General features: G+C 40.0%; 2 protein-coding genes across 5 annotated transcripts; one reads left to right on the plus strand and one right to left on the minus strand.

The window, feature by feature from the left end:
* Positions 1-85: 85 nt before the first annotated feature.
* On the minus strand, positions 86-2,840 carry LOC308407800 (uncharacterized protein). The gene is made up of 5 exons (XM_080899679.1): positions 2,575-2,840; positions 1,372-1,477; positions 1,018-1,124; positions 623-795; positions 86-536 (listed from the first exon to the last, which is right to left on the minus strand). Exons 1-5 carry the CDS (start codon positions 2,729-2,731, stop codon positions 258-260), a joined length of 822 nt encoding a protein of 273 aa, XP_080755805.1. The 5' UTR covers positions 2,732-2,840; the 3' UTR covers positions 86-257.
* Positions 1,486-13,218, plus strand: bin2a (bridging integrator 2a). Of its 4 annotated transcripts, XM_080899677.1 has the most exons (13): positions 1,486-1,745; positions 9,090-9,197; positions 9,306-9,386; positions 9,582-9,636; positions 9,724-9,818; positions 9,975-10,070; positions 10,236-10,343; positions 10,434-10,519; positions 10,654-10,729; positions 10,808-10,890; positions 11,239-11,827; positions 11,921-11,996; positions 12,105-13,213. In XM_080899677.1, exons 2-12 carry the CDS (start codon positions 9,114-9,116, stop codon positions 11,972-11,974), a joined length of 1,407 nt encoding a protein of 468 aa, XP_080755803.1. In that variant the 5' UTR covers positions 1,486-1,745; positions 9,090-9,113; the 3' UTR covers positions 11,975-11,996; positions 12,105-13,213. The 4 variants fall into 4 exon arrangements, with proteins under 4 accessions (XP_080755803.1, XP_080755801.1, XP_080755802.1 ...); XM_080899675.1 differs by having other exon boundaries at positions 11,921-13,215; XM_080899676.1 differs by having other exon boundaries at positions 1,486-1,694; positions 11,921-13,214.
* Positions 13,219-13,840: the final 622 nt, after the last annotated feature.

A 13,840-nucleotide genomic window follows, 5' to 3' on the forward strand; every position in this document is an offset into this window, starting at 1 on the left:
GTAGAAACATTGAATGTAAAAACAGAGGTGACTTTATACTCAACAAAAATGTATATATTCAGATATTGATCAAAGCCCCAACAAAATATTTAATGTGACTTTTATGTAAATGGTGTATGTGAAAAATTTACATTTAAAAATTGCAGACACCAAAAGTAAATTACAAAAAACCTCACTCATTTTCAGTGATTTGAACGTGCGTAGCTTCTTTGTGAGAGGTAACTCTTGTTCAGTGTTCAAACATTATAAAAGTGACATCAAAATTTAGGGAGTGGCCACAGAAGGGGGGTATTTTTCACATAGTTCTGGAAGGCGGGGTCAGATCCCCACTTCCTCATGGCCTGCTTCTCTAAGATGGGGATACCGCTAACGTAACGTAGCAGGAACCAGACGAATAGAGGGGAGACCACACTGAGATACTGGGAACCCTGCATCGCTGAGGAGGCTGAGAGCCAGAGACCTGACCACTGCAGGATTTCTCCAAAGTAGTTAGGATGTCTACTGTAAGCCCAGAGTCCACTCTGGATGAACTTCCCCTGGAGGTGAGAAAGTAAATTGGACAGTACAGTTACAACACTCGGTGAGTGAGACATTAATACAGTTTAGGGTTATCCTCACTTACAGCATTATCTGGGTCACGCTTGAAAACCCATTTCTGCTGGTCAGCAATAGCTTCTGTAGCAAAGCCAAGGCCCCAAATGGTCCAGCCAATGTAGTCCCTCGTTCCCAGAGGCACATTTCGCTTCTCACTGTTCAGCATGAGGGTGGGCAGGAGGGTCATAAATACCCACACAGCTGAAAGAATGGAGCAAAAAATGTATGATTTTCAAACAGCATAACCTTAATACTTCCATGAAATAAATGTGACTGTAACCAACAGCTCTTGCCTAGAATAAATACATATAAAGAGCCAGAAACTAGACAGTGATTTATTTGTGCAAAGTCTCCCTTCACTTGGGTGCAGTTGGTCAAGGACTCTGGTAACAAGAAAGAGGTGTTTACATTACTTCCAAGTACCTTGAACAGTCCAATACACAAAGAATGTCCCAGGGCTGTCTCTAACATTGTTAAACCTGCGATCATGACCGTCCTTCAAGATTCGCATGAAGAGGAATGTCCCCAGCCTGCAGAAAAAACATACTTAAAGTCTTTTCACATTAACCAAGCCATTATTCATTAACTTGAGTTACCTGGCTTTAAAGTCTCACATGCATTAGTTCCTCTGACCTCACCAATGACCCTCTAGGACTAAAATTACACAAAACTCTGATAAAAAAAACATATAACCTGCTCATATCTCTGTTTAGTTTTCTAGCGTAGCAGAGCGGTCAAGAGGTGTTTGGCACTTGGCATCAATACTGACTGCCTTACCTGAGTCCCCATGCTGTTACCAACCCTGTCTGCACCTTCTGCCGGGTATGACTGGCCCCTCCCCAGATACGACTCAGGTGTGCAAGTAGTATAAATGTGCCAGAGCCTGGAAAATTGTAGAGAGAGACAGAGTTGTAGAGTGAGGGTGGTTTGAAAGTGGGCACGGCTGGTGGCTGTACTTGTTGCAGACTAAGGTGTGTCCGATAAATCTTTTACTCAGGATACTGCAGACAATTGGTTCCAAAGTTCAAGGGTACAAATACACAAGAGAACAGCGCGGAGTTGGAAAACCAGAAGAAGACGAGTAAAAGAGAAGTGTCAAGGTGATTAATTTGGGATTTCTTTTTTTCTAATTCAGTCACTGGCGTGAACAGGTAAGCAACGTCAGTCTATATCTGACAAATGTTTGAGAACTAACTTTAGGCAGACTATGTTCATTTCTATACTTCCTTATTGATTGTGAGCTTACGTTTTTTTTTAATAGATAGATATCACAGGCAGATTCAAAGTCACACCAGGCTGCAACTAACATTTATTTTTTAATAATTTGTACATCTTAGTTATTTTCTCAGGTAGAAAGTTTGTAATGTGTGTTATTGATAATAATATGGGCTACATGATGCTGTATTAACCTGCACAAAATCCAATAACATTCAGTTCTTTCTGTAAACTAGCTTACTGACTCATTGGGTAATTCTGTCAGCTGTGCAGTAACAAAATGCAAAAATGATTAAATATGACACTAATATCCCCCTACAGCCATATGAAATGCTGTTAAGCTTTCTCTCTGTCTCTCTCTCTTTTAACCACTGCATGATTAAAACTAATTACAAATTGTTTAATGGGGGCCCTTAAAAAGCGCCCTTTTTGATTCAACCCAGGATAGCTGTGCACGCCCCTGCTGACACATGCGCCTGTTAAGCCGAAGGAGGAGCTCCTTCCGCGCTGTTTCACAACAAAGCTGTTTTAGATAATGCAGGTTTTGTAATGATCAGTCTTCTTTAAGTGCAAAACACGCTTTTACAGATTAAATCAGTCTACACGGATCAGACATATCGACTGTTCCCCCTTTAGATGTATTTCGCTTTCAGTCGAGTTCGAGCACTTTTTAGTTGCAGTTCTTCACTGACAGACAAGCAAAGCTGCAAAAGCAGTCAGTACAGGGTCGTAAATTACTGTTTAGGAAACGGGTTTTCAGATTACCTGCCAAGTCATAAAACTTCTCGGTTTTGAAAGCCGCAGCCAGAGCCCAGCCAGCCCACTGGATGCCCAGGTCGGTGATGGCACATTTGGCCAGAACGCTCCCCATGATCATGTCCTGCAGCTCGGCGAGTAGCAAGGGAATCCGCGACTCTGTCATAAGACCACTCCTCCTACGCCAAAAGTAATAAAAACACTCCGTGTAGGCGAAAGTTCACCAATATCACACTGCTGGAAGTGGGTTGCCGCAGGGATTTCTGGGTATTGTCGTTCTAAGAGGTGATGTAAGCAAGTTCCATAAGCTGCTGCCCTGTATGGAAGACTCCGAGTGCCAAACAAGTTAAGTCAATGCATTAATAAATAATTAATTACATTTGACATAATAAATTAGTTATATACAATGTTAACTAGATATCAATTTAATTTATTTAAATCATTTCACAAGTTATTTATTTATTTCTGATTTCAATTAATAATGACGCAGTTAGTATGAATTAAATGCATTTATGTTGAGCTAGTTAATAGGTATGCCCTCGTTGTCATCTGTTGTGATTTTATTTTGAAAGGATGCTTCCTGTTATGCTGCAGAGTGCACGCGAGAGTTCAATAATAAAAACTAAGTGTTGTTCCGGTGAAAAGCCGATGCCCCACGTGTGATTATTCCTCCGTCTAGACAATATAAGTATCTTCAATATTCATGCAGATTCCGCTGGAAGACCCGTCTCTGCTAACAGGTTATGGGCCCAGGAAAACATTGAAGCTACGCCAGGGGAAAGTTTACCACCAGAAAAGTCGCAAAGTACAGCGTGTTCGGTGAGGGCTAGCGTGCTAAGTTAGCACCATGAATAAGCGTGCTGGTGAACCCAGTGGCCGATGGGCAAGGTTGGTTTTTGACGGAGATGAGAAGAATTATGAACTGTGGGAGACAAAATTTTTGGGACATCTTAGATTACAAGGTCTAAAAGACACAATATTGAAAAGTGATGACGACGATGAGGACGACGAAGATAAGAATGCCCAGGCCTATGCAGAGTTAATACAGTTCCTGGATGATAAGAGTTTATCGCTCGTGATGAGAGAAGCTGCCGATGATGGACGCGAGGCACTGAAAATTTTAAGAGACTATTATGCAGGAAAAGGTAAACCAAGAATTATCAGCCTTTATACCGAACTGACTTCTCTGAAGAAAGCAAGCAGTGAGAGCGTCACTGAGTACATCATACGCGCAGAGACATTTATTACAGCCCTGAGAAATGCTGGAGAGACACTTAGTGATGGTCTGCTTGTAGCGATGGTGTTAAAAGGTTTACCAGAAACATTTAAACCTTTTTCCGTTCACATTACGCAAAGTGAATCAGAAATCAAGTTTGCGGAATTTAAAACGAAACTCCGCAGCTATGAGGACACTGAGAAAATGCGCTTAATGGAACAAGAGGATAACATCATGAAGGCGAGAGTGCAACCCAGCGTGAGACCCGCAGCAGCTGCTAATGACCACAGGAGAGACATGTCAGACATAGTCTGTTTTAAGTGTGGCCAACGGGGACACAAGGCCAGAGCATGCCGCTACAGACAGTGGTGCGGTCACTGTAGGAGCAACACCCATCGAGAGTCGACTTGCAGGAGACGACAACGGAATGATGAAGCACGCACAGCCTCGGAGGAGGGCGACAACGCAGAGAGCGACGACACCTATGTCTTCCGGATGAGCGATGACTACGCGGCACCTCAACAGCCACAAGACATCAGGACCAAAGGCCTAATGGTGGATACTGGCGCAACATCACACATCCTGAATGATAAAACAGCGTTCAAGAAATTTAATGACGACTTCCAGCCGGGAACGCACTGTGTGGAATTAGCTGATGGCACCAGGTGTAAAGGAGTGGCTGAAGGCAGAGGAGATGCAGAGGTGTGCTTGATTGACAGCAGAGGGAGACAGTGTAAAACAACACTGAAAGACGCCCTATGCATTCCCTCATTTCCACAGAATATCTTCTCTGTGAGAGCGGCCACCACGAACGGAGCCACTATCATCTTTAAGAAAGGAAGGAACGTCCTTCAACACAGAGACGGTACAAAGTTTCACATCCATGAGCACAACAGACTTTATTACCTTGAGACTGTAAGTGAGTATGATGATAAGTGTAATAATTGTTTTGATGTGCAGACATGGCATGAAATTTTGGGACATTGCAATCATAGTGACATTCTGAAGCTACAAAATGTGGTTGAAGGTATGAAAATCAAAGGGAAAACTGACAAAGAAAGTTTGAACTGTGAGGTGTGTATTCAGGGAAAATTTGTCCAGACTAGGAATAGAAACCCTGACAGGAGAGCTGAGAAACCTCTCGAGCTGGTACATACGGATCTAGCAGGGCCGATAGATCCAGAATCACGAGATGGACACAGATATGCATTATTGTTTACCGATGACTTTTCCGGTGCAGTATTTGTATATTTTCTCAAAAACAAAAGTGAAACAATGCAAGCAACTGAAATCTTTTTGGCCGATACAGCCCCACTCGGGAAGGTAAAGTGTATCAGGTCAGACAACGGCACAGAGTTCATAGCAAAGAGTTACCAGGTATTGTTAAACAAACATGGAATAAGACATGAAACTTCAGCCCCATATTCCCCTCACCAGAATGGTACAGCGGAACGTGGCTGGAGAACACTTTTTGATATGGGGAGGTGCATGCTTATTGAGAGTGCCATACCAAAGGAATTATGGACGTATGCAGTTCAAACAGCGGCTATCGTGAGAAACAGATGCTTTAACAACCGGACAGGGCAGACACCTTACTTTTTGCTGACTGGGCGGAAGCCCAATCTATCCAGAATGCGAAAGTTTGGGTGTGAGTGTTATGCTTACAAGCAAAACAAGGGTAAGCTGGATTCTAAGTGTACAAAAGGGATTTTTGTAGGCTACGACAAAAACAGTCCAGCATACAAGGTTTATTTCCCAGACAGCGCCAAAGTGCAAAAGTTTAGGCTGGTTAAGTTTGTAACCAAACACAATGAGGAAAAGCAAACACAAACTGATACGACATCTGAGGATGAAGACATACAGGTGAGGGAGAGACCAAACGTGAACAGGGAAAGCCCCAGTACCAGTTCACAGGAACCAGATACTGACAACCAACCAGAAGTGAACAGTCAGATGCCACTTAGTGATGAGACTGAAAACTCCAGAAGGTATCCTTCTAGAACAAGAAAGAAACCAGATTATCTAAATGAATATGAGTCAGGAGAAGACATTGATGATCAAGTGCTGACTAACATAGACTACTGTTACAGACTGATAAGTAACTCACCCGTGACATTCAGTGAAGCTGCAAGGTCACCCAACTCTAGAGAGTGGAAAGCAGCTATGGATGAAGAAATGCAATCCTTAAAAGAGAACAACACCTTTACCCTAACAATCTTACCTGAGGGAAAGAAAGCAGTGGGGGGTAGATGGGTATATGTAAAAGGAAAAACAGATGAGAAACTGGTCTACAAGCTGGAAAAGTCACTTTATGGGCTTAAACAGTCAGGCCGAAACTGGAACAGGACATTACATGACTATTTGATAGAGAACGGTTTCATGCAGAGTCCTGTAGATCATTGTGTTTACACAAGGAAAACAGGAAAAGAAAAAGTGATCATGATCATATGGGTTGATGATATTATTATTGCAGCCAGTGATGAAAGGGTTTTGAAAACTGTGAAGGAAATGCTAACTGCAAGATTCAAAATGAAAGATATGGGGAAACTCAAACATTTTCTTGGTATTGATTTTGAGCAAACCCAAGATTGTGTAAAAATGTTACAAGAGAGATATGTAGAAAACATACTGGAAAGATTTCAAATGCAAGACTGTAAACCAAGATCAACTCCTTGTGAACAAAGGTTGAACTACAATGATGATGCTGAGAAAATGAACAATGTCAGAATGTACAGAGAGGCAGTAGGTAGCCTTATTTACTTGACCTCTTGCACACGACCAGATTTGAGTTTTGTTGTAAGTAAGCTGTCACAGCACTTCAAAGAACCAGCTGTGGAACATTGGACTACTGTGAAACATGTTCTAAGGTACCTGAAACAATCAAAAGACAAGACATTGTGCTACAGGAAAAGTGACAAAGATTTGAGAGTACAAGGTCACAGTGACTCAGACTGGGCTGCGGATGTGACTGACAGGAGGAGTACTACAGGTTACTGCGTAAGCCTGAATGAAGGAGGTACTTTGGTGTCATGGCGAACAAAGAAGCAGCCAACTGTTGCCTTGTCAACTTGTGAAGCAGAGTACATAGCTTTGGCAGCAACAACACAAGAATGTTTGTACTTGACACAACTGTTGCAAAGCATGTATGAGCATCAAAAGAGACCGCCAAAGATTTTTGAGGACAATCAAGGGACTATTGCATTGGCAAAGAATCCTGTTAACAGACAGAGGTGTAAGCATATCGATATCAAATATCATTTTGTGAGATCAACAGTTAATGCTGGAAATTTGATATTGGAGTATTGTCCGACAGGTCTGATGGTGGCCGATGTTATGACAAAGCCAGCAACAAAGGGGAAGTTATTGAAGTTTGAGAAATATATGTTTGGAGTGTAAACAAATAGTAAAGAAACTGTTTCTTTTGGAATGCATGTAAAGCTGACAACGTGAGTGCAAGTGGGGGTGTTGAGCTAGTTAATAGGTATGCCCTCGTTGTCATCTGTTGTGATTTTATTTTGAAAGGATGCTTCCTGTTATGCTGCAGAGTGCACGCGAGAGTTCAATAATAAAAACTAAGTGTTGTTCCGGTGAAAAGCCGATGCCCCACGTGTGATTATTCCTCCGTCTAGACAATATAAGTATCTTCAATATTCATGCAGATTCCGCTGGAAGACCCGTCTCTGCTAACAATTTATTTAATTCATTTTGTCACTTGAGGCCTTCTATAATCCCCCAGTGGAATCAGGGGCGTTTCCAGGATTTTTTCAAAAGGCCCAGAAAAGTCAAGAGTCCTCAGAGAGCACAACTTCCCCCGAAGGGTAACACTAAACACTAAAATGTTGAGTTTTACAATACGATGATGTCAACTTGTGACGACGCAGGGTGTCAGACTGGAAAAATGCGAAGTGCATTTTATTCTCTCCATGCCCTTTCATAGTCAATACATTTCCTTGAAATTATTTTTCAAGGTCAACTTTGACCTTAAGTGCTAACAATGAAGGTGAAGGTAAAATACTAACCCTAGGTACTCATATCACCAAGGCCTAGTATATTGTTGTGAAGTTTGAAGATATTTTAAAAGTTTTTACTCATTTTCACGTTGCTTGTGACCTTGACACAATTTTCACCAACATTAAATCAGCTTGAGCTGTTATTGGTATTTACTGTCACAAAGAATTTAAACATTATATCTTGGAAACCGTGATACATTAATGTGTATGTGACTTAAATGCCGCTAATCTGGAGATTATTTTAATGACTTGTTGCTCTGTCTGCTGACACACAGACTCAGCTTTGTATTGGCCACTATTGTTTATTTGCAAAAACTGTTCGCACTTTAGCACTGTGGGTTTTTTTTCCAGTCGTGCACATTGTGACAACCCTGCACTGCCATGTGCAGGGTTAGATTTCTCAGTTGGTTTCCAGCTATTGTCTGTGCTTCCATCCTGCGTTGGTGCCAGCGTGCTGCTGCATAAGTAGAAAAGACTTATTAGTCCATGTGCAACAGCTGTCCCAGTCAGCCTCTCCTCTGCAGTGAACCTTGAACTTCCTGCTTCATCTCTCCCCCACAGCTGAGCCAAAACCAGAACCACACCCTGCTGCCACACATATATACAGTAGCTTTATTTATATGTGGCTCCTGCCAATGTAGCAAGGGTCCTGCAATTTAGTTTTAGGCACATGGTCAATGATCTGTTAAAACAAAAAATTGCAGAGGCACATCAGACTTGTACATAAGGCCATAAAAAGGAAGAATACATACAGTAATTTTAAAGAGTAATCTGCCAAGTGCCAAATAACAGTACTTCAGCTGTTTTGTGATTAAAAAAAGAGAAGACAACGCATGAATGTTTAACTAATTGTCCCACACAATATAAAACATTGTGTCTTTGTTCCACATTTAGTCTGTTGATTTCTTGTTACTAATGCAAGTGTCATCAGTGTGTGTTGCCTACAAATACGGCTAGGAATTAAATGTATCCTGTATCATTCTATTAACTGTAGTTATGCACATTTTAAACCTGATTTTACCTATTTTATTCTCTTATATTAATACTATATTGGTGTGCATTAATTTCCCAACCTGTGATTTCCATCTTGTGTGTTTCCATCACTTGTAATCACTTGAATTGCATTTAATTTGTATGGAAGGTGCAACAAATTGAAATTAATACTGTGATATAACAGCCACAATGGTAACAATGCTTTCAGGCAAAATATATTTGAACCAGACATTCTGCAGAAGTACACCTAGTAATTGTGATGTTGCAGGAAAGTGTTGTGATATTTTTTCTCTTTTTCCTCTTAGGAATAAACACAGACAAGACAAAATATGGCAGACAAGACAAGTCCGAGAGGCAATTCTGGTGACTTTGCTAAAAAAGTCCAAAGACAGCTGAGCAGAGGCAAAGAAAAGGTACATAGTCTGCAAGTTCCTGTTTCCCCTATGGCAAGAAAGACAAATTTATTGCCATTTAATTGCTGTTACTTTGAGATTTAGCTTTTTTCTGTGCTTTATCTGCAGGTAATGCAAAGGCTGGGAAAGTCAATGGAGACCAGAGATGACCTTTTTGAACATTGTCTCCAAAACTTTAGTGACCAGCAGGTAATCATCCCCCAGCATTGTTTTTATTATGGGAGTTGAAAAAGACTTTGAGCAGAAAGTTTTTCATATCTGTCTTAACACATTTTGCAGTATATGCAAACACAGGGTTATTGAGTAAAAGCAGTGAATCAAACATCATAAAAGTTAATAAAGGTAAGCAAGATAATCACGTGTATACTTATGCTTTATTTGCAGACTGATGGGAACCGAATATACAAGGACTTGAGGGTCTACGTTAATGCAGTTAGAGGTGAAAATAGTCTTTGTTTGAAGATGCTGTAGAACTGTAGATTTGTGCCCTCTGCAGGTCTCAAATAGTCGATTCTGCTTTATACAGACATGCGTGAAGCTTCAAGACGCCTTTCCCAGTCTCTGTTTGATGTTTATGAATCTGACTGGGCTGGAGAGGAAGATTTAGGAGCCATTGTTGAGGTCAGTGGTACTAAAAAAAAGACCTATTGCAGCACATTTTAATTCCACAAGTGCAAAAACAGCGAAATGCATGCATCACCAGGGGAACAAGACCCCACATTTTTTCCCCTTGTTATGCATAATTAATGCAATATTTATGCTGTACTTGTGATGCAGGGGGAGGACCTCCTGTGGAATGACTACGAGGTGAAGCTATTAGACCAGGCCGTGCGCACCATGGAGTCCTACGTGAGCCAATTCCCTGATGTTAGGGTAAGGCAAACAAGTATGCAAGCAAACATAAGTCAATATGCAGACAGACAAAGAGCCTGAGAGCAAATGCACAAAACTAAGTTAAGACAAACATGTAGTATAATTCACTTACATATACATAGACAATATGTATGACTCTGTTTTGCTCCATTGTAAAAACTGTAGGACAAAATTGCCAAGAGGGGAAGAAAGCTGGTTGACTACGACTCCTCCCTTCACCAGCTAGAGGCACTGCAGACTGCGAAAAAGAGGGATGATGTCAAGATAAGCAAGGTAATTAGAATAACATCAATATCTCTTTGTAATCAACCCTAATTTGTTATAACACATGCATTGAAATTGACTTGCTTTGTCATTCTGCAGGCAAAAGAAGAGATGAATACTGCCAAAGTTATCTATGAGGGGATCAATAACGATCTGAAAGAGGAGCTCCCAGTTCTCTTTGACAGGTCTGACAGTATATATTTATTCTGTCAGAATGAATATGAAGATTATTCAGTATTGCATATTATTCAAATATTCACTGAATTTGCAACAATTTATCTTTTTTTAAACATTACTTGTCAATGTTTGTCTCCTTTAGTCGTATTGGATGCTACGTAGCTGTCTTCTCAGCTGTGTCAAATTTACGAGACATCTTCCACAAGGAAATGAGTACGGTATGTTTGCTCCCTTATGTGTGACCCAATATTGATTGTCCTGAGTTTTTTGTTTTAACCATCCATCTTCTATTTTAGCTCAATCAAGATCTACAAAATGTGATAAAGGAGCTGCAGGCTCAGCATCCAGACAAAGCATTTGCTGTAAAGGGATTGTCCCGGTGAGAGTTTTTTAATTCTTAACTTTAAAGCTTGAAGGCAATTTCCAAATGAAAAACATTTTTAATTTCTCATTACAGTTTCAGAAAAATGTGGAAATTACCCGCCATAGTCACATCTTCTCCTAGAGTAATAATACAAGCAGCATTTTCTTTTAATTATTACTTTTGCAGATTCAGAAAGCATTTAATTGTGCTTTATGGCTAAATGCACTGTTGTTATAAAGCTTCATTCATTTATTCATTTGTTCCACCATATTCTGGCAATACTCCACAGTACTGAACTGCATTCTTATCTCCATGATTTGATCTTTCTCTATCTCACTCCCTCTCTCTCACTATATATTCCAGGTATGGCTCACTGAAAAGACGAAGTCTGATCTCTCCAAAGGCTTGGAAGGCCAGCTTTTCTGAGGTTCACAGGAGCTTCAGTCCTAGAACGAGCCAGCGGTTTAGTTTCAGATCCCCGGAAAAACCTCGACACAGCACCTTGTCCAGAGAAGGCAGCATGCTTAGAGGGTCTTTAGTCGAGTCCAGGGAACTGGATGTAGGGTCGTACCAAAGTGAGGTCCACAGCCCTTCTGCACAGGAAGATGCTGTAGAGAGTGCATCAGGAAGTGAGCTGAAGTCGGGAGACAACAACAATCAAGTTGAAGGAGAAAAGGCTGTGAAAGAAGAAGAGCCCAAGCCGCCCGTAGAATCGGAAAATAAAGGAGATGGAAAAAAAGATCTACCAAGTGCAAGCAGCTCTGAACAAAATAACTCCTATGAATCAGATAGCTTGGAGCTCCAGCTGTCTGCAGCAGACAATGGCCCACTGCACATTGAAGAGACGGACGACAGCCCGGTAACCCTTGAAACTCCAAAACTGAACAGACTGGAGAATGGTGACGCTTCTGGCTTGAATTCTGACGCCAAGGATCTGAGCATTCCTCAGAAGGTTTGTCACTCGAGTAGCACACATGTTGTGCAGCTGTCCTTTTTTTATGCATATTGTGTCATAACTCTCTTTTTTTTTGGGTGTGCTATGTAGGACGTCCCTGCAGAGAAAGAGATATCCTCGAACTCAAAAAACACAATGGTTTAAAGTTTTCATAATAAAACAAAAGGTTTGTGTGTTTCATTTTGTTCTACAAGATGCCATATTATTATTTCTCTTCTTTCTTTGTCTGCGTTTCTTCATTTGGCTCACTTTATCATCAACCTTTGAACGCCAGAACCAAACAGCGCCGAACTGACTGAAGTCAACAGCTGCAGAAGAAAGAAAAAAAGACAGGGCGACAGTTGCAACTGACAAGTTCAACTGTGATTTCACAACTGACGAACTGTTGCTGTTAGTTTTCTTATTTATCTTTTAAGGAAATCAACTTTACATATGTATTGGTGTCTTTGGGAAAACCTATATTTTCATAAACTCACTCACTGCATTATTAAAGCAAATACATTTTAAAATGAGGGATTTATACAACTAATGCTAGCAAAGACAGAAGCTCTACATAGGTTTACACTGCTAAAAAGATACTGACCACAGAATGGTTAATCTACACAGATATGATATGTTTCTGTCTTTGTGTAAACGTGAAGAGAATGCCACTCCACTCTTATTGTGGAACCAACAAGGAGGCGTTTTAATCATTTTAGCCTTTTAGTCTGTTTTATTATTTCTTTTTATTTGTTTTTGATTAGATTTTATTAATTATGCCTGCAGTGTGAGGACAAACTTTGTAATTCTGAAAAATAAACATAGTTCAAATTTTGTTTATACTAAAGCTGAATTTCTGACTTTTTAATTTTTGGGTTATTCGATGTATATGTGCACAGGATATAAGAACATTGTGTAAACGGCAATAAAAACTGGGTAATGTCACCATTTTGTCTCTCTGCTAGTAGATGTTTAAGATGATGGGGTGGAAAATGGTGAGCGCTCACTCAGCCTGGACTTCAGTACTCATCAGATGTATACAACATTGCTTGCTTAATGATTTGACTGTCATGACAAATTATCTGTGAAATAACATAATTGATTAGACAGTATTGGAAAGGTTTGATTATATATACACACGTTTTAGCTTATGTTTCTTTTATTATAACGAAACAACATGAAGGGACAGCTTCCTGAAATTTCTTGTGGTCATCTGAGCCCAATGTGTGTCTCACTTCTTGATGTGGAACGACAAGCAGTTTTGTTTTCAGTTAGACAGCTGCTAACTTACTTACTGGATTTTACTGGTGACCGTTACACATGACAAATGAATGCTTACGTGTAAGAACGCTTACCAAGCGCAACTACATCTACAGAGGTTTTCAATCTGGCTATTTCAGCTTAAGATTGTTCCTGCTGTATGTGCAAACAATGTGAACTTTGTCACATATTTAAATAATCTGTCATGACTCAGCCCCCCATATTTATGCATAATGTAAAATAAAATTGCTTTAAGGAGATACACCTACACCTATGTAATAAAGAACCCCAGACATAACTAGGATTCTTTATTACATAGATTTCTACACTAGGGCCAGCTAACCAGGGCCATCTTTGTCACAAGTAAAATTATGTTCAGGATTAGTAAAATATTTTTAGAGTACATGTTGTCATAAGAATTTTTTTTTTTACTTCACTTAATCGATGTATGTTCTGGCATTCTTTAAGAATTAAAACAATGTTAAATAATACTACTACTAATACTACTACTACTAATAATAATGACCCAAATGTATTTCAACAGGTAATAGTTTATAATACCATTGTAATAATGAAATAGTTAAATTTATTTCAACTATTAGTTATTTTCTGATTGTTGGATATGTACTAGAACACTGTCTGCAAAGTTAAAACACTTGATAATGTCATAGTGTGTCATTTATAAAGTCTTTGTAAATGATTAATACATACCATAAACATAAAGAGCCATAAACATTACAGGCGTGGCTAGCTATTAAGTTGAAAGTAATG

The sequence above is a fragment of the Rhamphochromis sp. 'chilingali' genome (assembly GCF_963969265.1).
Source record: "Rhamphochromis sp. 'chilingali' genome assembly, chromosome: 12".
Lineage (NCBI taxonomy): Eukaryota > Metazoa > Chordata > Actinopteri > Cichliformes > Cichlidae > Rhamphochromis > Rhamphochromis sp. 'chilingali'.

Excerpts from the sequence above, each read along its gene's own strand:
- LOC308407800 (XM_080899679.1), bottom strand. The coding sequence starts at position 2,731 with ATGACAGAGTCGCGGATTCCCTTGCTACTCGCCGAGCTGCAGGACATG. Across the intron at positions 796-1,017 it reads TGTGTATTGGACTGTTCAAG|CTGTGTGGGTATTTATGACC; the intron begins GTACTTGGAAGT and ends CCATTCTTTCAG. Across the intron at positions 537-622 it reads AGCGTGACCCAGATAATGCT|GGGAAGTTCATCCAGAGTGG; the intron begins GTAAGTGAGGAT and ends TCTCACCTCCAG.
- bin2a (XM_080899675.1), top strand. The coding sequence starts at position 9,114 with ATGGCAGACAAGACAAGTCCGAGAGGCAATTCTGGTGACTTTGCTAAA. Across the intron at positions 10,344-10,433 it reads ATGATGTCAAGATAAGCAAG|GCAAAAGAAGAGATGAATAC; the intron begins GTAATTAGAATA and ends GTCATTCTGCAG. Across the intron at positions 10,520-10,653 it reads CTCCCAGTTCTCTTTGACAG|TCGTATTGGATGCTACGTAG; the intron begins GTCTGACAGTAT and ends TGTCTCCTTTAG.